The 22,211-nt window shown below is 44.3% G+C and overlaps 1 protein-coding gene across 1 annotated transcript in view; it reads left to right on the forward strand.

The window, feature by feature from the left end:
• Positions 1 to 19,913, forward strand: part of nbas (NBAS subunit of NRZ tethering complex) — a 149,830-nt gene extending 129,917 nt beyond the window's left edge. The window contains exons 50-53 of the mRNA XM_053445252.1: positions 2,116 to 2,255; positions 7,419 to 7,566; positions 9,096 to 9,230; positions 18,925 to 19,913. Of these exons, the coding sequence (XP_053301227.1) occupies positions 2,116 to 2,255; positions 7,419 to 7,566; positions 9,096 to 9,230; positions 18,925 to 19,200 (699 nt within the window). The 3' untranslated portion in view covers positions 19,201 to 19,913. The remainder of the gene's footprint in view (positions 1 to 2,115; positions 2,256 to 7,418; positions 7,567 to 9,095; positions 9,231 to 18,924) is intronic.
• Positions 19,914 to 22,211: the final 2,298 nt, after the last annotated feature.

A 22,211-nucleotide genomic window follows, 5' to 3' on the forward strand; every position in this document is an offset into this window, starting at 1 on the left:
TTTATTTGCTATTTAGCATGTGTCTTGCAGTGAGATCATGCACTCCGAGTATTATCAGGGAATCCCAAGGCCTTGCATACCCTTGAATTTAGCAAGATGATGAATAAATGTGGCTATAAAACCCATAAAATGCTTCAATGGCTACCAAGTGTTCAGTATTCAATGTTCATAACGTGGTGCTGCAATAACAATGATGAACAGGCTTTGGGTTGCAGTTTACAGTCAGTGATGGATTTGAGAGCTTTAGATTGCAGTCAGGGCTTTTTACAGGTAGTTAAGATTCCATTTCTGTTTCCCATATGACCTCCATTTCCAGAGGGTCCAGAGCTTCACTTTTACTCATTTATTACTCCAACCCCCATCATAAGCTGCTTCACTACGGCACAATTTACCCTGTGCTCTTATGCATAAATTAGACGTGTGTTACCACTAACGTCTCAAAACCAAAGGCTACGTTTAAAGATGGATGACGTGTTTCAAATTGCTAGTGTCGTAGACAAATGGCTTAAATAATCCGAAATACGTGCGCTGACATCTGGCGAATCTGATTTAATTTGGAACCAGAGTCTGCAAAGTCGTGAAGCTGCGGTATCGAGGTCCCGGCGATACACACTGACTCAACCTATCTTGATTCCATCTCAGCTGTCAATCATGAAGTTTTTATAAAATCAAATCAGTAAAGTGTATAGCTCTGCCAAAGCCCAACAGTCTCCTTTAGTTGAAATAAGCCTTATAGCTTAGGCCACATACCATTTTTCAGCTCCACATCTGCAGTTACAGGTTTCTAGGCCTATTTGTTACCTGACTGTGGAGGCTGCCATGTTTTTTACAGTAGTCCAAACTGCAAAAACTAAAGACCCTTTGACTTTTTGTGACAACTGAAGGCAACCACAGGTTCTCTGTCATGTGTGGAAGCTGAGGGTGAGGTGAAGGGTATTCAGCTGCAAGATCTAAATTCACCTCTAGATGTCACTAAATTCTACACACTGAACCTTTAAAAATATCATCCCTTGTGCGTCAACCAGACATTGGTCATTGGATAAATCCACAACCTGAGACCTTTAGGTGTCACATATGCAGGAAGGCTTCCTCCTGAAAACACTGTTGTGTTCCACCTTGTAGTTGCCATGGTTCATGCTTTGTTTGTGATCCTTGTGTATGTTAAATGTTAGAAATAGACTGTTCAGAGTTTTATACTGATTACATATCTCTAGGCTTTACATAGAAATCCATTCATATAAATTTGAGGACACCACTGAGGCTGGAACTGTTTTATGAGTCTGTAATGCATGCTTTGCGTGTTTGTCCACGTGCTTGTGTGTGTGTGTACGTTCATATATGAGTGTGTGTGTGTGTGTGTGGGACAGAGCCCGTGGCGGCAGCAGCCATGCTTTGGCAGGTTGTAGTTTTCCCCTCAGAAATCAGCTGCTCTCTGAACTGTTAAATCACACTAGAAGCCAACCTTTGAGAAGAAAATTAATTACTTTCCCTCCGCCACCTCCTCCTCCTCTCATTTTCTTCCACATTAACCCTCCCTCATTCCTTTTCATTCTCTCTTTCTCTCGCTGGCTGTCCAGATCTCTCTCTTTTTTTATCATTATCGCATGAAATAATTTCAGCCACAGGTGACGTTTATTTAGACTAACGCGCAAAAAGTGCCATTGCGAGAGAAGCCCCGCTCGCTCCCTCCCCCGTCTGAAGTTTGAAGGCTGTGATGCTGGTATAGATCGACTGTGTGTGAAGGCTCAGTTCATTCAGGTCTCGCTTTGGCTGGAATGTATTGCTCACAAACTCCGTCGCAATCAGTAGGTTGTCAAGTTTGTCGGGAGCACGCTTCATTTGAAATCAATTAAAAACTGCTCTCCTGTTTCTCTTGGGTTGGTGCTGGATGAAAAAAGCAGATCTCTGAGATGCACTCCTCAGTGGATGATGCTGGCATTTATCATCATACGTGTCCATCACGTTGCACATGTAACCTTTTTACAGAAACAGATCGTTTATTCTCTGAAATTGGGATTTCTTACGATCGGAATCTTTACAGCGGGCCTTTGTTTTTTGGTCTCAATTGTATTTACTGTTCTCACCTGCCTGCTTCCTCTCCTCTTTTTGTCTCAGGTCTGGATAGAAGACGTAGAAAATGAGGACAAGCGGTACTCTCTCTTCCTGGAGCTGCTGGACGCCGCTCAGAAGTGGGAGGACTTTCAGCTGCTCATGCTGCTCCTCCAAGCGTGGCCACCGATGTTGAAAGAGGAAGTGTAAGACAAATTACCTATTTTAATTTTTTCAAGGTTAACATTCAGATTTGACATTGTGCTTATTTATAGTCTTGCATGGAGTTAGAATATTTTTCAAAATGTTGTTTCGACACTTTATTACCTCTACTACGGTTCCGAATTACTTCCAATGATGAAATGTCCATATGCTCTCAATCCTATCTTTAAAATTCATACCTCAATCAAGGACTCACACCACAACTTCATATTAAAATATAGGCAGATTTTTTGGGGATGTAAAATGCAGACGTCATCACATTTTCGGTCCTTGCTCACCTCACTTTGTAACCCTCTCAGTCAGTTTTAAAGTTGACCACAATTGCATTCAGTAGAGCACATACCCCTCCCAAGGCCCATCAGTCCCCTCAAATTTGATCAAACTGCACCAAATTGCACCCACTCATAGATACCAGTCCCCCAAGCGTGCCTGTTTTTTTCCCCAGAGAAATCAATGTAATATTCCCTGGGAAATTGATGAAAATGTCAATGCTGATTCCACCCACACATTTAATTTGTTCTTTCTTGGTCCATGTCCCATCTTTACACCAAGTTTTGTAGACATTCTATGTGTAAACAAACAAGTAAACAAACGGACAGCACGAAAACGTAACGTCCTTGGCGCTGGTCAGAATGATTGCCACTTTACTAGTTAGGGTCAAAGCAGCCTCCTGACCTCGCTTCAACTACTGTAAGTGCTAGCGGGTGAAATCAGGGACATATGTGGACTTTTCAATTTGTTACCTCTCTGCAGTGCGTTGTCATTTAAGTGAGAGTGGAAATGGAAAATATTGGCTGAAATCACTCGGGGGCATGTGTTGTACATAAACTTTCCGTTGGAAGTGAATCCAGGTGCCCTGACAAAGCTTCAGGCTCCGGGCTTCTCCGCACCAGCTGTATTATCGATAAGTGCCTAATGATGCGATTGCTCTTCTCTTCTCCCGCTCCATTGTTCCCAATTAAAAGTGAGGCCCTCTGAGACGATACAGGGGTTACGCTGTCTGGAGTTTGTCCTTCCAGCTCAAATCAAAGCAGCCTGTGTATCAAACAGTTTCGATCAGCAGTTTGAAGTGGACTTCTTCTCCTGCAGTTGTTAAAAACTACTGCAAGGATGTGCACAAAGCTTGTGTGTCTGTGAATTAGTTTTAGATTAGAATCAAACTTTTTGGTGAAGAACAAGATTTACTTATGTTCATTAATGATAGGTCAGTTAAAAGGTCAACACAACCTGCTTGAAACACTATGCCAGGATCAGATTATACAGGGTGAGATCACTGTGTCAGATCAGGGAGCAACACCCCTGATGTATCTTCATGACCTCTCAGAAATATAAAAGTGAACAGGAGGAGAAAAAACCTCCTGGATCAGGTATGTCATCAACCCTGGCTTTATTGGTCGCCTCAGACTAAATCCAACCAGGGGCAACATCGTCTTTCTGCTTATCTATTATCATTTTTGACCAAATACTTCCGGATCCTCCAGTGCTACACGAACTAAACTTAATCAGGCGATTTTATGCATCTTCTTTTGGGGGATTAGGCAAATCAGATTTGATAAATAATTCCTGTTTCTATGTACTGTAGAGAGGCTTTGATGTTTGAATGGATAGAAAGCTGTTTAGTTTGATGCCGGTTTACTAGAGTATAACCAAATGAAAAAATGAAAAAGTTTTGAGCACATTTGGGCATGATTTTCTTATTCATTTCTACTTTAAAACTAGCCAGGAAATAATGGATATTGATATTCGAGTCGTCTTCTGCAGGAACTTTAATCAATCTACCAGACGATACCTGGGAGAACAGAAAGCATAACTGCAGAGGATTTTTTGAAAACTTTGACTGACTTAATTTTCGAAGTAGGGTTCCTTCAGCTGAAATGCAAGTGACACTCTTGAGTTCCTGAAAAGGTTCCTGTGCCCCTGGAACAGTGGAAGCAGGTTGTTATATGCAGGATTCTTTTCCAGCTCAGTTTGGGCCATTTTCAAGCTGATGTTTGTTGCACCTGTTCCAAAGAAAGCAGCTTAGTGTGAAGGTGAAAACAACATTGCTGACAGCGAGACAACTGAAGTAGAAATTGGAAATCATGCGTTTAAGAGTTGTTGCACTGTAAACAAACAAGAATGAATAGTATCAAGGGAAAGTGGGAAAAGGTTATTGTTTATCAGGGTATGTTCATAAAAAAGAGTGTTGGTGAGACGGTATTGTCTCTCCTGGCACAGTCATCTTCACCTGAGACAGGAGAGACAGGATTAGGTTTGGACAACACCGCTGCTTCGAGTTCAGCCCCGGGTTTCTCAGACGTTCCTCTGACTTTGCGAGAGGAGCAGCTGTAGTCAAAGCACCGGCGCCGGGCGACAGTCGGCTACGATCAATTCTCTTCACTGCAGACTGAGCCGGCGGATTGTCTCAGATTGAAATGCAAACATAACGCTGAGTACAAACTCAGCCTCTGATTATGGATTTGTCTTTTCTCTCCGGTCCATTTAGTCGTCCTCATTTAAATCTCTCAGGGTAATTTGCTGCAACATGCACAGACGCATGAGCCACGCTGGAACGTGCCTTGTCTCTTTGAATCATAGAAGTCTCAAACTTGAGTCCGGCCTGCGTTAACCGAGCATTTCATATACAACTGCACTGCTGAATCCTGCTCTCGTAATTTGGGACACAAAACCCAGAATAACTTAACCTTCAAGCGATGGAGACTTGAGGGCGTTATCTCTTACATGGTTAACCTTTACCACTTGTCTGACTCAGCACTCTGTGTGTGTCTGTCTATGTCTGTGTGTGTGTGTGTTTGTGGGGAAGGGGATTTGCTCCAGTAAGACTACAAGAGGCTGTTTTGGGAGCTATACTGAGCGTTGCATCTCAAAAGCTTATCCTTTAGTCTGCATAAATTGAGTCATGATTCAAAGCACGCATGGGGGCTGGCTATGACTCACGCTGCACCCTGTGACAGATTTTGGCGAGCGCGCAGACACCCAGCGCATTCAGCTGTACCCCCACCCCATCCCCCCCACCCCCCCAGGATAAAAGCCCAGGAGGAGGCCGTGTGCCAGCGAGTGCAAGTGGACTCTGTTTGCTCCTGCGGCCGCATCATCGGAAGGTGAAGCGGCTTGTCAGGATGAGACATGGCTGCGTGGAGAGCTGGCTTTTCTACTGACAGACACTCACAGGACCCCTGCTGTCTCTGTCTCTGTCTCTCTGTCTCTCTCTGTCTCTCTCTCTCTCTCTCTCTCTCTCTCTCTCTCTCTCTCTATCAGCCACTTAGAATCTTACCACAGGGCATCTTCCTTCGATCACGCCTATCTAGGACATCAGACATCCACCACTTTCGAATTTCTGATCATATCACCTAGGATTTATCACTGTTTACATCAATCGTGTGAGCACAAGGCACACGTTAAGTTCAAATCAGATCCCCCTCTCCTCTCCTCTCCTACCTCCTCCATCTGTTCAATGTTTAATTCCCTGCTAGTCATGTTGATTACATCAGTACATTACATGTGCCAGCATACTGACGCACATTTGCGAACCACTGGACGCATCCTCCCTCCTTTCACAGTGTCTCTGTGCTGCTTGTCTCTGATAGACGAATGACGGCACTGTTCTAAATCTTAAATCTTACATTCTATGAATATTAAGAGCCTCGCTGAAGCTCAAAAGTGAGGATTTCCCACAGATATAATAAGACCGTGGCTTTGGATTGACAAATGCAACCTCCATAACCGCTAACATTAATGTAAGACAGCACATATAAGGGCTGCTGATAAAACAACCAAGATCTAATTACCAGATAATGAATCATTCTCTGGTTTCCTTATTTTCCTTCCACCCATTCCTGATGCGTACACATACAGTGCGAGGGGGTCATGCTTCCTTTGTATCCCAGGGGCTCCTGCGGTCCTTGGTGCGAGTTAATCTGTGACTCAGGAGGCTTCGGCAAAGGTCTGGAAGAGCTCATAAAGGAGTGTGTAAACAAAGTGACACTCCTCACCGCTGGCAGCTGCTCCCCGGTGTTCTCGCCGAGATGGAGAGAATGCAGCGTGTAGTCGTTTAATATTAACTGCAGGAGTTTTATGGTCAAACATCTTTCCTCCTGGCTTGCATGTCAACGTCAGAATTCATTAGATCGTCTGGAAACCTCTTGATAATTCTGTCTGCTTTCATGTCAGCCAGTGATTTGATGGGTTGATGCTATTCTTATGTGGCTGTTGTATTTGTAATATTTATAATGTACACTTTAGTGCGATATGGTGCAGAAGTGAGCTGTTGTAACCTGTTCCCTGTCGAACAGGATTAGGCTCTCCGACTCAGGACCTGATTATTACATTTGACATCTCTGTGTTAGCTCCCACCGAGGATGCATGGAACGTGGGTGTGACACTCGACAGTCAACTCTCCCTTATTGTTAACATTACTACAACAACCCGCTTGTGTAGATACATGCTGCACAACATCAGGAGCATACGTCACCTTCTCACTCAGAAGGCGGCGCAGGTTCTGGTCCAGGATCAGTTCATCTAGATTACTGCAACTTCCTCCTGGCTGGTCTGCCTGCAAGTACCATCCGACCTCTTCTGCAGCTCATCCAGAAGGCAGCAGCTCGACTGGTCTTCAACCAGTTGGATGTCTTGTCTCGTAAATGGTAGAAAGAGCTCCCCATTGACATCAGGATAGCAAAAAGTCTACTAATCTTCTGCAGCAGACTAAAGACTGTTTAAACTACACCTTGGTTAAGAAAAGATAAATAAAAATACAAAATTATAATCAAAGAATCTGTTTAGTTGCACTTACATGTAGCACTTGTAGTTTGGCTTTTTTGAAGCAAATTGTACTTGATTCTTGTTCTGGGTTTGTACTCATGGTTAAATGCACATATTGTAAGTCGCTTTGGATATAAGCGTCAGCTAAATGAAATGTAATGTCACGATTAACATCAGGTGACAGATGACTGCAGAGATTTAATTAAACAACTTAATTAGATTTCTACATGTAGCGAAATCGATTTGACTATATACTGTATATTCCTGAAAGAAGTCAGTCTGTCACATGCTTACTTATATACCCGTCTAGGTTTTTCCCTTTGTTCACCTCAGAAGACGACTTCACACTTTCATACTCACTGCTCGGTCCTGCTCTGTGTCTCCAGGTCAGTGTCTGAGCGTAACCCCTGGGTTGTGCTGACCTCGGCCCTGCTGACCCGCTGCCAGGGGTCAGAGGTCAAACTGGATCTGGGTCAGCAAATAGTCGCCATGGTGCGGACTCTCTACAACACCAAGCACAAGCCCCCTGTTCAGGTAATTCCGAACACACACACTGAACATATACTCTTCAAAATATCCATGAAGGTGTAGATACTCCTTTTGTATAACAGTGATCTGAAAAGTGCTGTAGATTGCCATCAAGCTATTTTCAGGTAATTTACTTAAAATTCATTCATGGCTGATTTTATATTTAAACTCACTACACCTCTAGTCAGCATACAGACGAGAGGAGTGTGCGTCATACGTGCGCTCGTACCATGAGTGCTCAGGTAGTGGTGTTAAGATCATGTGTCCTGACTCCTGTGGCTGCATCTACACGCCAGAAACACAGCATGTGAAATTATTATAACATGCTGCGTAGTGTGTAATATTGCCATGGATGAAGGTGTTCCATTGCCTGAGCCAGCCCCAACATGCAAGTGTAACATCACCTCTTATGGCATGATATTACCTTGACCTCCTGGAGTCACACTGTGCCCTATGGTGACGTGTTTCCTAACTGGATCTCTTAAATCAGGACTTCAATCTCTGAACTCGCTATCGTGTTTAAAACACATTGTTTACAGATTTATCTGAAGTTAGAAGCGATTGTTGAATCTGACGCGTCATGTTCGTAAGAACTCACCGTACAAACAATGTAAGAAAAATTTAGGATAAAAATACGAACATGTTCCTCCACGGGGCCCAATATTTGTTTCGATGCAGTGGGACGTGATGCAATGTTGCTTGAACACATTAACCAGCGTGTCATCAAAATACAGGAGTCTGCCTGTTTGCATTCAGTGTAACCTCGGTGCAGCGCCACCCTTTTACCAGTATCTTAATACAGGAGCCTAAAGCTATTAAGCATGTAACCCACAGCCGCGTGTTAGCATCAGCTCAGTGCTTTATGCGATGTACCATAGGCACTAGCCGCTCTCTGATATCTGACAGCCCCTAATGCTATTCATGCCCTGCTGAGCACCATGGCAGTGGTAAGCCTAATGCCATTCTGTATGTATAGCTCCAGCTGACTGTGATATTAGTTTAGCGTAAATGCTATTCAGTGTGAATAGGCTAGCGTCTGCCTGGCTGTCGGATATTAGTGTAGGACGGGGGTGGGAGGTGGAGAAGGAGGCCTTTTACTCTCTTCTGAAGAGCTTTAATTTGAATCTGCTGGAATGAAACCACCAGAGCATGGGGGAGTCAGATTGCATTGTGATATCCATATATTACAGGTTGGGACTACAACAGGACTGTGTGCGCCTGTTTGTGTGTAAATCCTTTTAAAAAGTATAATGTGGCTGTGTGTCTGTACAGTATATACACATCGATTAACCTCCACTGTTCCTCGCCTACTTTCTTCTCTCTGTCTCCCGCTCTCCCCTTTTGTTCTTTCCTCCTCTTTGTTGCTCCGTCTTCTGATTACATTTCCCTATTTTCATCACACTTTTGCTTTTATGTCTCTCTTGCTGCTTTTCCATTCATCTGTGCATCTACCTATCCCTCCTCCTCCTCCTCCTCCTCCTCCTCCTCCTCCCCTCTCTCTGTCCCTCTGTCCCTCTCTTCCTCCTCCTCTCCAGTGCATCAGACACATAGCCACCCTGCTGCTCCAGAACCAGCCGAGCCTGCAGCAACCCGCACTCAAGCTGATGGCTGAAACCGGTGATGAGGAACTGCTGCAGCTGACTCTGGATCAGATCAACAGCATGACACCAGTAAGTGTTGTTGTAAAGTCTTGCACATATTCAGATGAACAAGTCGACTCCATTTTGGATTGAAAAAATTCCTAAATGGATACATTGATGATTGTGGTTGTTTTTACCGATTGACATATGAAAAATGTTCTTAATAAATTAATATTTATCCCTAAAACATAAATGCACATCACAACTTCTCAGAGCCCAACATAACTGATGAGTACATACCTGCCTAGGCTCATCCCCTATCTTGTCATATCAAAGCAGTGTTTACCATCAATTATCTAGACTGTGGCTGCCTGACATATTAAAATTAGTCACAAAACTCTTTTTTTAAATAAACCAATTCTTTTTACACTTTATTTAATTTTATTGGAAATGCTGATAAGAAAGGGAAAACATTTACTTAATCTACCCATTAATTCGGATCTGGTCCATAATTTAATGGTTTCTTCCTTGGGCCAAAATATGTCATTGAAATTGGTTCAGCAGCTTTTGTTACATCTGGCTGACTAACAGACTAACACATACAGTCCTTGGCTGAGGTAAAAATTGTAAGACAACTTAACTGCAGTAAGATAAAAAGGAAGTTCTCTAAAAGATTCATGTTATTGAAAAACCCCACCTTCATCCTTTTGCTAACTGTCCTCTAGTTTTGGGAAGCCACAGCCAGATAGAAGAGTAATCGTTTGAGACTGTGTGGGCCAACTCTCCACTGTTTCCAGATCAGATAAGCACCCATCACAAAGTAGGCCTCTCAGACCCTCTCATTGTTCCCGGATCAGATAAGAGAGAGCCTCACTATTAAGTGACAGAAACCCTATTAAGTGAAACGTTAGGGCTCCATTGTGTATTGGTTCACCTGAGCAACACGCTCACGCTCTTACAGAGAGGAGAGTGGGGGGGCTGAGGGAGGCAGGGGGTTGAAGGTGGTATAAGAGAAAGGATATGTAATTTGGATGTGGGAAGACATTATCAAATGGAGGAGCGGAAGGCGTGGGAAGAGAGGCAGGGGTCACAAACGTATGAGAATGTAAAAGTGACCTAGGCTGAGGTGGAGAGGACGGAGCCGAGCCGGACTGGAGACACAGGAGATAAATCAGGGAGCGATGGAGCAGGGTTATATGAACGCTGTGAGACGGGTGGGGAGAAATAATCTCACCTCCGCCACCTCGGAGCTGAATGAGCAGGGGGCGTGTTCGGTTCAACACAGAACACTGCTCCTCCGCAGATAACATCGAGAGAGACGGAGAGACATCGTCTCACATCTTATACATCTCATAATGTGTTGGCTTGGCGTTCGCTGTGTGTGCTGTGTGTGTTTCCTCAATTGTGTGAGTTTCTCTTTGGCTGAGTGGGAGTGCGTTTGACAAGGTGTGTTAACATCTACTTCATTTTGAGAGTAATGTGTTTTTAAGCATAGTGTTTCTGAACGCCTGGGCCTGTTTTAAAGGAGCTGTTCACCCCATTTGACAACATTTAGGGACGTCGGGCCAACACTTTACTCTCCAATAAGTCAATTCAGGACACAAATTGTTAGGTGTAACCAGGACACCATCCACATATCCATCAATTGTCCGATGCAATTCATCATAGTTGATCAGGAATTCACTGTGTGTGCATGAGAGAGCTCATCCGTGACCTGAATGTTGTTATTCAATCCCATAAGCATTTCATTTTTGGACTTGATACCTTTAGGACTATAAAGCATAATGAACTTCAGGGGTGCAGTGAAAATATATGAAGAAAAAGAATTCCGTGAAAGGTCCCTGAACGCCGCTCTTAATTTATTTACCTGCCTCTTCACGTCTACATTGACAAGCCCGAGGTTGATTTCTTCCCACAATGCATCATAAATTTATAAACTCTTGCGGTCTTGATTAAGTATGTGAGAATAACATGTCAGTCTGAGTGAATGACAGGCCTTATCTTCAAGCACCCTGTGTGAGTGTGTGTGTGTGTGTGTGTGTCTGTGTGTGTGTGTGTATTCTCCCCGGCGCCTTGCAGTGTATCTGAAGTCACAGACTACTGTGCACATTGTTTTTCCTCAGTCTCGACGCATTTTAGTTTTTTGCATGGAGGAGATGCCCCTGAGATTACGACTGGAAAAAAAAAAAAAAGATTAATTCTGAAGATTAGTTTTTAATTAAAACGGTGTTATAGGATTGTAGGGGGGTATAAGGAAGGTAATTTATTTGGCTGTGTGTTTACTGCGTCTTGCTTCGCTGCTACATGAGGTTAGTAGGTATGACTAGCTCTGTTGGAGTGGACCCCTGTGGGTGTTGGGGAGCGAGGAAAGACAGAAAGAAGTAGGACTAGCGGAGGTGATATGAAAGGTAGTGGTGTAGACCGCAGGTAATGGACAAATAGCTTGTATTGTTCTTAATGATAAAGGTAGATACAGTGCAGGCGTGCATAGGCTTTTATTTCTTTTCACTGGAAGTAGAAAGCCCCCTGGTCTTTCCACAAAGTCCCTCCCTCCATCATTTCTCCCTGTCCTCCCTTTTTTCGCTTGGCTCCTCATTGGCAAAGATGAATGGGCCTGTGGAGGAGCAGGGGGGGAGGCAGGGAGTCAGGGGTTAACACCTGCCTGAGTAATGGGAGACAGAGGTGTAGGCCTGATAAAAGCCTTCCTGCCAATATAAATGAGCTGTCAGTGCATTTTACAGCATATACACTATAGGTCCTGCTGCATGTGCAAACATACATGCAGTAAATTTGACAAATGCAATGTTGTGGCAGTGTTTGTGGAAGGACTTACTATAGGCAGTGGAAAGCCTGGCTGTCATGTGAGAATCGGTTGGAAACACCTTTTCCGATTGGCCTTTTAAAGTTACCATCTCACTCATTTTAAAATGCGAAGTTTAAAATGTGAATTTAATGGCTACACACATAATAAAAGACTTGTGGCTCAAGCTTTTATGTTTCAGTCAAAAAGCCAGCGTCCCCAGAAGAGGATGAGCCATGTCGCCAACATGTGCTGCTTCTCAAAGTGGATTCTTTAGTCACTGCCCTCACAGTTGGTTCACTGTGTACTCGGTTGCACAGTGCGTGAACTCCTACACTGTTGTGTTGTCTAAAATCAAACACCTCCATTTTTGCGCTCGCTGTAAATACCAATTGTAACATGTCATCACTACTGTCGCCCACCAAAATACATGTTTTCATTTATTTTGTATTCCCCGGTTGTCAAGCAACACGGAAATTGTGCCGCCATCTGTGCAAGAGTGCAAGGCAGCAATTCTCTGTCTGAGCTTGTGAGAGCCCGAGAGGAAACGACCCGAAGCCGACCCAAACCTGATGTTATCCAGATTACAGGCGCATGCAGTGTAAAAAAATCAAGTAGATAGCCCGGTCGACGTGATTCAAACCAACCTTAAGCAGTATATCGTTTTTTAAAAGTTTGTTCCATCCCTGCGCAGGTCAGGTATCCACACTCGAACCTGCACCAAGTATGTGTTCACCTTCCACTTACTAGTGAATGCACTCAAATAGCAAGTGTAAGTATAGAAGTATGTGGATTTAGACACAGCAGTAAAATGTTTGTATTTGAGCAGAGCCAGGTAGTTAAATAGAAAATGTAAAGTCTATTTATTTCACTCTGACATGTACCTGCTTTGGTGCTTAGCGCTATGTTATCAATCTGGGTTTTCACATTGAAACAGAATAGGCTTTTAGAATGAAGACTAATTAGTTTGAAAAAATTACACTTTACATGAGCTGATTTTGTCCAGTTAAGAGAAAGCTGTTACTAAAGTATTTCTAGGGAGCAGTTTCTTAAGAAAGAACGTGCCTATCATAATGTCAATCATTTGACAACTCGCGCACCTTTGAAATTCCATCTGACATTCTAGAGAAAGACGCCATGTTCTCCAGATCCTGACAAGTTTTGCTCCTGTGCTTTTTGAGGGAAAAAAGGACACCATCTTCCTCACTGTGACATGTGGGAAGAGCTGAACCTTATCGGAGTCTCCATGTCTTGTTACAATAGCTATTCATGTTGTTTATGGATCCGTTGGTTCATTATTCAACTGCTTTTTTTTTCTTCGTCCTTGTCGGGTGCTGTTTTTATCACTTGTTTTTTAAACGCTCGTGTCCTTGTGTGCGCGTGTGAAATCGGGTTAAAAACCACTTCAAGGCCTCTCAGACAAACTCAAACACCTTGTCTATTCGCCCGCTGAAGTGAAGACAAGAGGCCTGTGTGTGTCTGTGTGTGCGCACGTGTTTGATTGAGTGATTATGTGTCTAATTGCTTGTTTAAGTGGGCTTGTTTACAGCTTTGGTGCCATATTGGACCTGTTAATCTGGCTGTGTTTGCTTGCAACTCAGCGCGTTGATCCTTGATTTGCTCACTGCTTGTTGTGTGTGTTTGTGTGTTTGTGTGTGTGTGTGTTTGTGTTTCCTCGTGTGCGTCACAACCCACTTTTTTTTTATATTTTGGCTTCACTGCCTCTTCTTCTGTCACTTTTGATCATGTCTCGCTGTAAGCAAGGACTGTTTGGTGTTGTGTGTTTGTGTGCACAACTTAAGCCTAGGGGACAGTTAGGATGGAGGGATGAGGGACAGAAAGATCCTGGGAGGAGGAGGAAAGGAGATAGTTATGTGTTGTCTGGCATTCCAAAGTAGCTTTATGATTTAAATGATAAAGGAAGGCTTGGCCATGAATTATGTATTAGGAATTGTACGTGCATAGTAATTCCAATTAGTCTCTCAGCCGGGGTTTAGATCACCGAGGGAGAAAGACGTAGACACGAGAGGAGAGACGTGCAGCGCGAGAACAGAAAACACGCGTGTGAAAAATTGACCAGGCCAATCAGGCAACATTTAGCGGCCATCAAAAACAAGAAGGAAATACAACCTTGTCTATTTTTCAACGGGCGAGGCAGCAAGAAATGAGAAGGTAATAACAAGAGCGAGGGGGGGGTGGACATAGTATGGCTTCAGTTTGATGTGTCAGTTCTCTTGTCATGCTGAGTGTTTGTTCATCCACTCACACACACACACAAAGGCAGAAGATGCCTCTTGTTTTCGCCCGACTGAAAAGTCCAGACGAGGTGTTGTTGGAGCCTTTAGAGGAGACCTGAAGGGGCTTTTAACCTGACACACACACTCAAACACGTTCACCCCAGGACAGGTTTTCATGTTCTCCGAGCCGATGACCTTTCAGTGAGAGAAAGGTAGGCATGATGGATGTATTCCCCCCTCAATCAGATTCTATTTGCGCTGAACTCTTTGCAAAAGGCGAGGCCTGGACAGACCACAGAGGAAACTCAAACCCTTCTCTGGAGGTGGGAAGCAGCGCAGACGGATGTACAGGTTTGTCAGAGCAGATGGGACGGTGAGCTGCGGAGTCGACTTGGAGGTTGTGTCAGAACCGCTTTTTACATGACATCGACATCAACCCGAATACAAGGTTCACACCGCTGAGGTTTCCCCGGAAAGAGCCCCCCCCACCCCCCACCCCACATCTACATTCAGTGGACCACAAGTCAAAGCAGCTTCTGTCAATATCAGCAAACAAAAACAATACACACTTTACTCCCAACTTTGCCAAATGAAGCTGAGCTGCGTTGCGTTTACATGCAGTGGAGGACAGAGGGGTGTCAATGGTTGTTTTCGTCTGTGTTGGATTGGAGCAATGTGGCGAGCCAATCACAGCTCGCCTTGCAAACCTTGTGACACATAAGTGAAAGTTGGAAGCAGCTGTGATGCTGTTAAAAAGTTAGATTTCTTATTAATAACCTTGGCAAAACAGATTTAATATGGGAATTGCACAAATGTCCCCTCGTGAAACCACATTTAAGTTCACTAGATCCCAAAACATAACATCGAAAGAAAACAACAAACTTTTATTTGAATTAAAAGATGAAATATAAATCTGTTGTTGTTATTGAGAGCTCGGTGAGGACATTTATAATTAGAGATTTATAGCTTCGCGTAGAGGAAATACCCAAAGCGGCAATGAGCCTTAGAACTAAAATGTATATTTTTTTTAACTTCAGTTTTGTATATATTGGATAAACCTGTTGAACCATGTTAATGAGTGAGGTGCTGCTCACAGCTTTTGTTGCTGCCGGACAGAGACAAGCAAACTGTTTTCCCTTGTTTCCAGTCTGTTCGTCAAGATAAGCAAATCGTGTTCCGGCAGTCGCTGCATATTTAATTGATGGATATGAGAGTGGTATTGAATTTTCTTTTCAAACTTTCTGCAAAGTTTTTTTTAGTTTTTCTGAATTATTTATTTAATTACAGCCTGTTAAGAATCCTTCATTTTGACAGCAGCAATTTGCTAAACCATTGACATGATGTGATTAGATTTTGATCATTTGATTGCACTGAATGAGGGGGAATGAACATATTGAATTATCACCCATCACTTTCATGAAAGTTCCACAATGGTAATTAATGTTATTTAGTTTTTCAATTATTAAATATTGTTCTTGAGAGGTTTCTTCAGCGGAAGGGAGGCAGAAAAATGTCTCCTGTGATGTCCACAAGAATATTTCACTGGTGGTGATGAGAACCTTTTAGTTTCCAGACAGCCTGCATGTGTAGGCAGGGATCATCTGAACTCTGATCCCTGTTCTCAGCAGTCTACCGTTTACTTCATGCTCTCAGAATGTGTGAACGCTACAGGAGGAGAGGCGGCGCCTGGAATGCGGCGCTCTTACTGTAACAAGGACATATCTGCATCACTCTGATATCAAGATTCAACCTCCATCCCTCCATCGCCCTGCCGTGCCTTCACATCTATTTTCGGCTCCACTGTCAATCTGACGACTCAAATCTGCTGTCTTCTTGACACTGTCAAACTGTAATAGCCTGGCTGCCCTACTGGCTGTGTGTGTGTGTGTGTGTGTGTGTGTGTCTGTGTGTGTGTGTGTGTGTGTGTGTGTGTGTCCGTGTGTGTTTAGAACCAGGTCTGAAATGGTGCTTTTCTCTCTTCCCTAATGGACGAGGAAAGATGGTGTGTTTACCATGTGACCAGATATTGGCCCCAGTGCACGGAGACAACTCTCGATCCTCGTCCTCCGAATCTGACAATATCTCCCGCAGCCCGAACTCTCATTCATTTCCTATGTAGATGTTTTCTAATCTGGTCGCTCGGCAGTGTTACAGGCGTGATCTCTGAAGCATTCACCTGCCGTTCCACATCCTGATGTTTGATGTTATGGCACATTTCAGTCAGAGTGCCATAAATACGCTCTGCGTCTCACTTTCGGAAGCCACCTGATACCACCTGATCCTATGTGCCATGTAGATCCATGTGTGCTCTGGAGGTGTGAGTTCTCATTAAACACAAACCTGCAGGCAATGTAGTGCCAGTTCACACTTAAAAATAACTAGTGAACAACTCAGTTCATACAGATGAAAAAGTTCAGAGTGCCAAAATTGAGCTGTGTAGGTGTGTGAACTCCAACGTAGCATTGCCCTCAGATCAAATCAAACCTATGTATTTGTAGCCTTTAACTCCACTAACAGCCTCGAAGGCCACAGGAACGTCACTTTAAAGAAAGAAGAAACTTTTAAGTTTAATGCTACTTTTGAAAATAACAGTTCTTTGTCGTATTAGTTTTGGCAGGTGGTTCTGTAGATGGTCGAACTAAAGAATCTTTATCTTGTGAACTCGTGTGTGTGTGAAAATGATCACATGACTCTTGGTGGCACAACTGGAAACATTCAATTCAATATAATTTTGCCTCCACACTGAGAGATGTACATGACTTGCACCTTTACCCGTCAGGTTTAAAAAAGTGTGTGTGATATTTAGCTCAAAGAAATCTCAGTGTTCACTGCAGCTGCTCAACTTCCATGTGGAAGGATTTGTTCTGCTGAGGCTCCAGAATCAGAGGTTTGAAGCTGGAGCTGTTAAGATCTCTTGAAGTCCTCTCCCTGGTTCGAGGTTGCATTTCATTCTTGGGAGCAGTTGGTGCACTTAAAAATGAATGTATCTGATGCTTTCAGCGCCTGTCTGCCTTCCTCCTCTCCAGCTCGCTCCCTCCGTCTCTCTCCCCCCCCCCGCCCCCCCCCCCCCCCCCCCCGCCCTCCCGCGTCATACAGTTTCCACACTCCTAAGCCCTCCGGTCTGTCTCATCTCTCTTCCCCCCCCCTTAATTCTCATTATAACCGGACGACCTCCTCATCCACCTCCTCCTCGAAATTTCTGTCTGTCTTTCTCTCCGTGGCCTCCTCCTCCCTTCTCCCTCCCCCAGCTTGTCATGATTCATCTGGACCCGTCTCCCAGTGTTAGGGTGAAATTAAATTATTAGTCACGCATGACATACAGTACTGTATCCCTTTAAGTGTTATGTGTCAACCCCTCCGTCTCTTTTTCATCCTTTTGCCAAAGCCTCTATGAATCTTTATTAAAATGGGATTTCCATTAAAATCCTAGGGAAACTATGAATCTTGGGACGCAGCGATAATTTGCTCTGCTTGTATTACTCCGATGTGAGGGGGGGGGGGCGTCAGTGACAACAGTTGAATGTCTCTCATCGCTCACGTGAGCCGCTCGGGTTCGATCATCACGAGGGAATTGATGCTTTTTCAAGAGGTTTATGTTTTTAAGGGTGATTTTTTTCCTTCAAGGAGCCAGAAATGGAGCGAAGCCGACGTAGAGATGAGGAGAGTTGAGTCGAGAGAGAAATTCATTCAGCTCTCTTCTCACTCTCTGCTGCAGAGGGAGAAGACACGAGCTCCACATTTATAATTGATCTGCCTCAGCTCCAGATACACCCCCGAAAGGGACTCGCTGTTGTCTGTGTGAGTTTGTGTGTGTTCGCATGAAGTGTAAAGTTGTGTAAAGTTCAAGCTTAATAATGGAGACTGCAAACAGGTGAAAGTCATAGAGACGGAGTCACGGCCTTTAAACCCCCGACACTCTGCCCCAACAGCATTGATGGTGGTGGTGGTGCCCACAAGGTCAAACAGGATGTGACCTGCCACTGTGGCCTCATCAGATTTGTATTCAGGCGTGTAATGTTGTAACCGCACACAGACTGACTTTCACACCACAGATCACTGTGGTGTGAAAATCACATTCATCGAGGAGCCATTTTATTTGTGTCATCAGCCACTGAAGCTGCTTTCTGACAATTTCCTTTAATGTTCCAGAGGGGCCGGAGAACGTGAATGTCCAAATCAGATGCTTATCCTGCCTGACCCTTTGTAAAATATTTAAAGAATGTCAGAGTGAGCTCATCTGAGAACACATTGGAAAAATGTCCACAATATTCACAGCAAGGGAGTGGGAGTGATGATGTTGTTTCAAACACACAACAGATGCAAATCTAATTAATTATCTTAGGATGAAAAAGAGGTGACATCCACATTAAAGATGCAGACAGGATGCTAACTTGGAAATATAACATTCAAGAGCTACTGACGGTTGTATTGACAGCAGGATGCTTCATCATGTCCTGCCTCCTGCAGGATTTAGACGTAGGTGGTGTCATCTCCTGCTGCCGTCCTCACATGTGAAAGACAAAGTTTGGAAAAAGTCCGGACTTGGAGTTCACGTCTGAAAACGTCTTAAAAAGATCTGCTGTCTGACTGCTGGTCCCCGTGGACAGACTGGCTGCCTCAAGCTTTGTAAAACTTCTGGAGCTTTTTCTTTGCACATGTTCTTCTCAGTGATGAAAAAAGGCAATCACACTTAAAAAGAAAAATCTCTCCTGACTCTGTCACCACATGTCTCCTCTTATCCTTCCAGGACACAGCTTCCTCCAGCGACGCCGAGCTCCTGTCGCTGCTCCTGGACGCCGGGCTCCTGGTGGGCTGCGTCTCCTCGGCCCTGTACCCCCTGCTCAGCTCCCACATGCTGTCCCACCAGCAGGAGGGGGGGTGGGACGTGGAGAAGGCTGCTGCTGAGCTGATGGCGGCGGGCCACAGGCCCGAGGCGGGCTCCCTGCTGCTGGCTCACCGCGGAACACACCAGGGCCAGTTCACCTTTAACTCTGCCTTGGCTGTTCTCCGGAAGTGGCTGTGAGGGGAGAGTGCAGCGGGAGGTGGGGGGGCAGTTTGGAGCGCGGCCACAGACCACAGTGATGAAACAGATTTAGGGAGGAAGAGCAGGATGGCGTCTGAAGAAATGAGCATGAGTGGAGAACAGAAGAGATATGAAGCTGTACCTCTAAGGGTTCATCAACTGAGCAGCTGCAGCAGCATCCGTCCTCAAGGTATTAGACCAGATCCCGACTATAGTGAAACATCCGCTCAATTAAAGACTCACACATTCATAAACACACAAACCTCTGCTGTCATGAAGGAAAATCCAGATAGAGCTGATCAGAAAATGCATTTTTCTGTTGCATACGTGCATGCGCTGCCTCCCATTGTGTGCTGGGATAATTGAGCAGTAGCTGTGGAAACAGTGGGTGGATATTAGCCTATTGTTCTGTGACAGGTTCGCCTCTTTGACGTCCCATCGTTAAACACCCGGCCTCTGCTCCATTGTTTCCCCCCTAATAATGTCTAATTAATTCCTGCTAAACAAATTAGCCCCGCTGCTGCCCCGCGCCCGTCTGTGCAAACGCACAAGTACTGTACACAAGCGCAGACACCCCGTCGCTATCGTGTTGTGCTAATGATGATGCGGACTAATAGTATTTGTGTGTGTTTACGCAGGCAGTGATGCTGTTGCTATACAATTTTAGTCTGTTTCACCATTCAGAGCTGAAATAAAGACAAATCATAACATGAGACTGAGCTGTGATTTGATTTTAATTGTGTCACATTAGTTTTTTATCATAATTGTTCTGGTCGAACACAATTGTGTTCAAATGAACACTTTTCAATGGATTTCTGTGAATCTGCGTCTTATACTTCTGTGTTTAATGAATCTCGTTTTGAATGCCCTCGAATCGTTCACGTTATAATTACAGCAATTTCACATTGTTCCAGGGAAATTACAGCCCTCTGATCATTTGTGTTTCAGCTCGGGCCTGGAATGCTCATGTTTTGTTAAACAATCATTCCCGAGCAGTTCAGCAAAGTGTTTCCTCTCGTCAGCACACACACACCGAGTGCTTTCACCTACCTGTCAAATCTGCTGAGGCCCAAATCGTTTATACATTGTTTCTTCTTTCCAGCTCTTTAAACTGATGACAGTTTATTTGCTTTGTTTTTTTTTAACAGAAATAAGTTATAGGAAAAGAATTGGAGGGAGAAACAATAATCTAAGTGTCTAATGATCTTGTTTGTCTAAGCGTTTTTTAAGACCAGGTTGAAAATGAAACATGGGGGGGGGGGTGCTGACTGCAGCTCCCCAGAGCAGCCGGTTTCGTTTGGTCTCTGCACAAACAGTGAACCTGCCCATCAAATGGAAACATGATGTTAATGAAGTGTGGGGGGAGAACACAGGGTTGGAGTAGATCAGCTTTTTCCTCTAGATTTTTTTGACTTTCTTCAAGAATTTGTAATTGCCTTGCAAAGGAAATAGCAATAACTCTCTCATAGTAATGGTGGCTAGCACTGTTATCTCACAGCAAGAAGGTTCCTGGTTCCAATCTGAGTTTAACCAAGTGAGTTGGAATGTTTCTGGTTTTCTCCAGGTACACTATATCCATTTTCAAACAATGCACCCTTCAGTGTAGATAATGGATGGATCAACACTACGGTCACTGACACTAAACACAAGCTTCTCATCCCGATGGGGCCTTTACATGAGCTCATAGGGGAAATGTTTCCTGGGCCTTTTAGATTTAAAACCACTCATCAGTGGCCTTTAAAGAAAAAGCAGCATCGTGCTTGAGTTAATTATCCAGAAGCAGCTTGTGGAAGATGAGCAGTAACTGTACTTGATGGCTACCGTATGGAATTGGGGCACTGACGGCTTCAAGGCCTGTTTAAATTTGATCAGGCTGTAATAAGCAGATCATGTTTCCACATTTGCTTGTTAACTTCCTGCTGCTGCACTTAATCCCTTAATCACTGCGTTCGCTCCGCGAGGATTTCTGCAAAATAAAAGTTCATTTCTTTTCGTTCCTGCTCGGATAAGTTTCCATTTAGTCTGTTTTTGTTTGCGTTTTCCTCATCATTTTTCCCCATCAGCGCCCCAGTGCTGCCTCCCTGCTTAACCCCTCTCCCATTTGTGGAAGTTTAACACCAGCCCGAATAAGAAAATAGATTATTTCAGCACTGTGAAATATTCCACAGTAATTCCCGGTGGCGTGCAGCGTTTAGAGCAGCTGCTGGAGCAGAGCGGCTCGTATCCCCGGCCGGCCAGACATTACCCATTCATAAGAGATGAGGTGGGGGGGGGGGGGCTTGTGGTCGCTCTGCATTGAACAAGAGAGTAATGACGAGACAAAAAGGAGACGATGCTCGTGTCAGTGATGGGGCCCACAAGAAAAATACAGAGCTTTCAAATGGGCCCTCTGCAGATCCGGCTGAGCTCAGGAAGCGTCAACATTTCCCCACGACAAGGAAATAATACTTCAGAGATTAATGGTTCAATTTCACCGGCTCCGGCTGTGAGCTTTCCACACGACGCCGCGCCAGTGTCGGATGTTTCATAGTTATTCTGGACTTTGCAGACAATCCACCGATGTTCATCCCCTGGTGCCAAACAAGTTCCTATCAACCCCAGCAAAGTGAATTAAATTGGTCTCCGCTGGAAACCGACCCGGATTTGTTGGAGCCCTGGAGCTACAACAGGAGACCACTCCTGGTCCTGGCCAGCGTGAAATCAAGTCTTTGTCCCAAACTAACAAGATTACACCAGGCCTAGTTGTCATCAATCCTGGACTGTTAGAGCCTCCACACACACACGCACACACACACACACACCTCTGGTTTCAATGCTCTAACTACCCGGTACAGCTCGAATAATGTTTGTGCGACAAATACAGTGTCAGGCGAACACTAAATTGTATGAATGTGTGAAAGAGCAACGAAAAAATGTAGAAAGCTTGGCTGAGGAGGAGGGAGCACTAAATACTGATGAACAGAGAGAACGAGAGGTCAGAAGATTTTACATAAGAGACCAAACAAACAACG

This window comes from Pleuronectes platessa, chromosome 17, assembly GCF_947347685.1.
Source record: "Pleuronectes platessa chromosome 17, fPlePla1.1, whole genome shotgun sequence".
Classification (NCBI taxonomy): Eukaryota; Metazoa; Chordata; class Actinopteri; order Pleuronectiformes; family Pleuronectidae; genus Pleuronectes; species Pleuronectes platessa.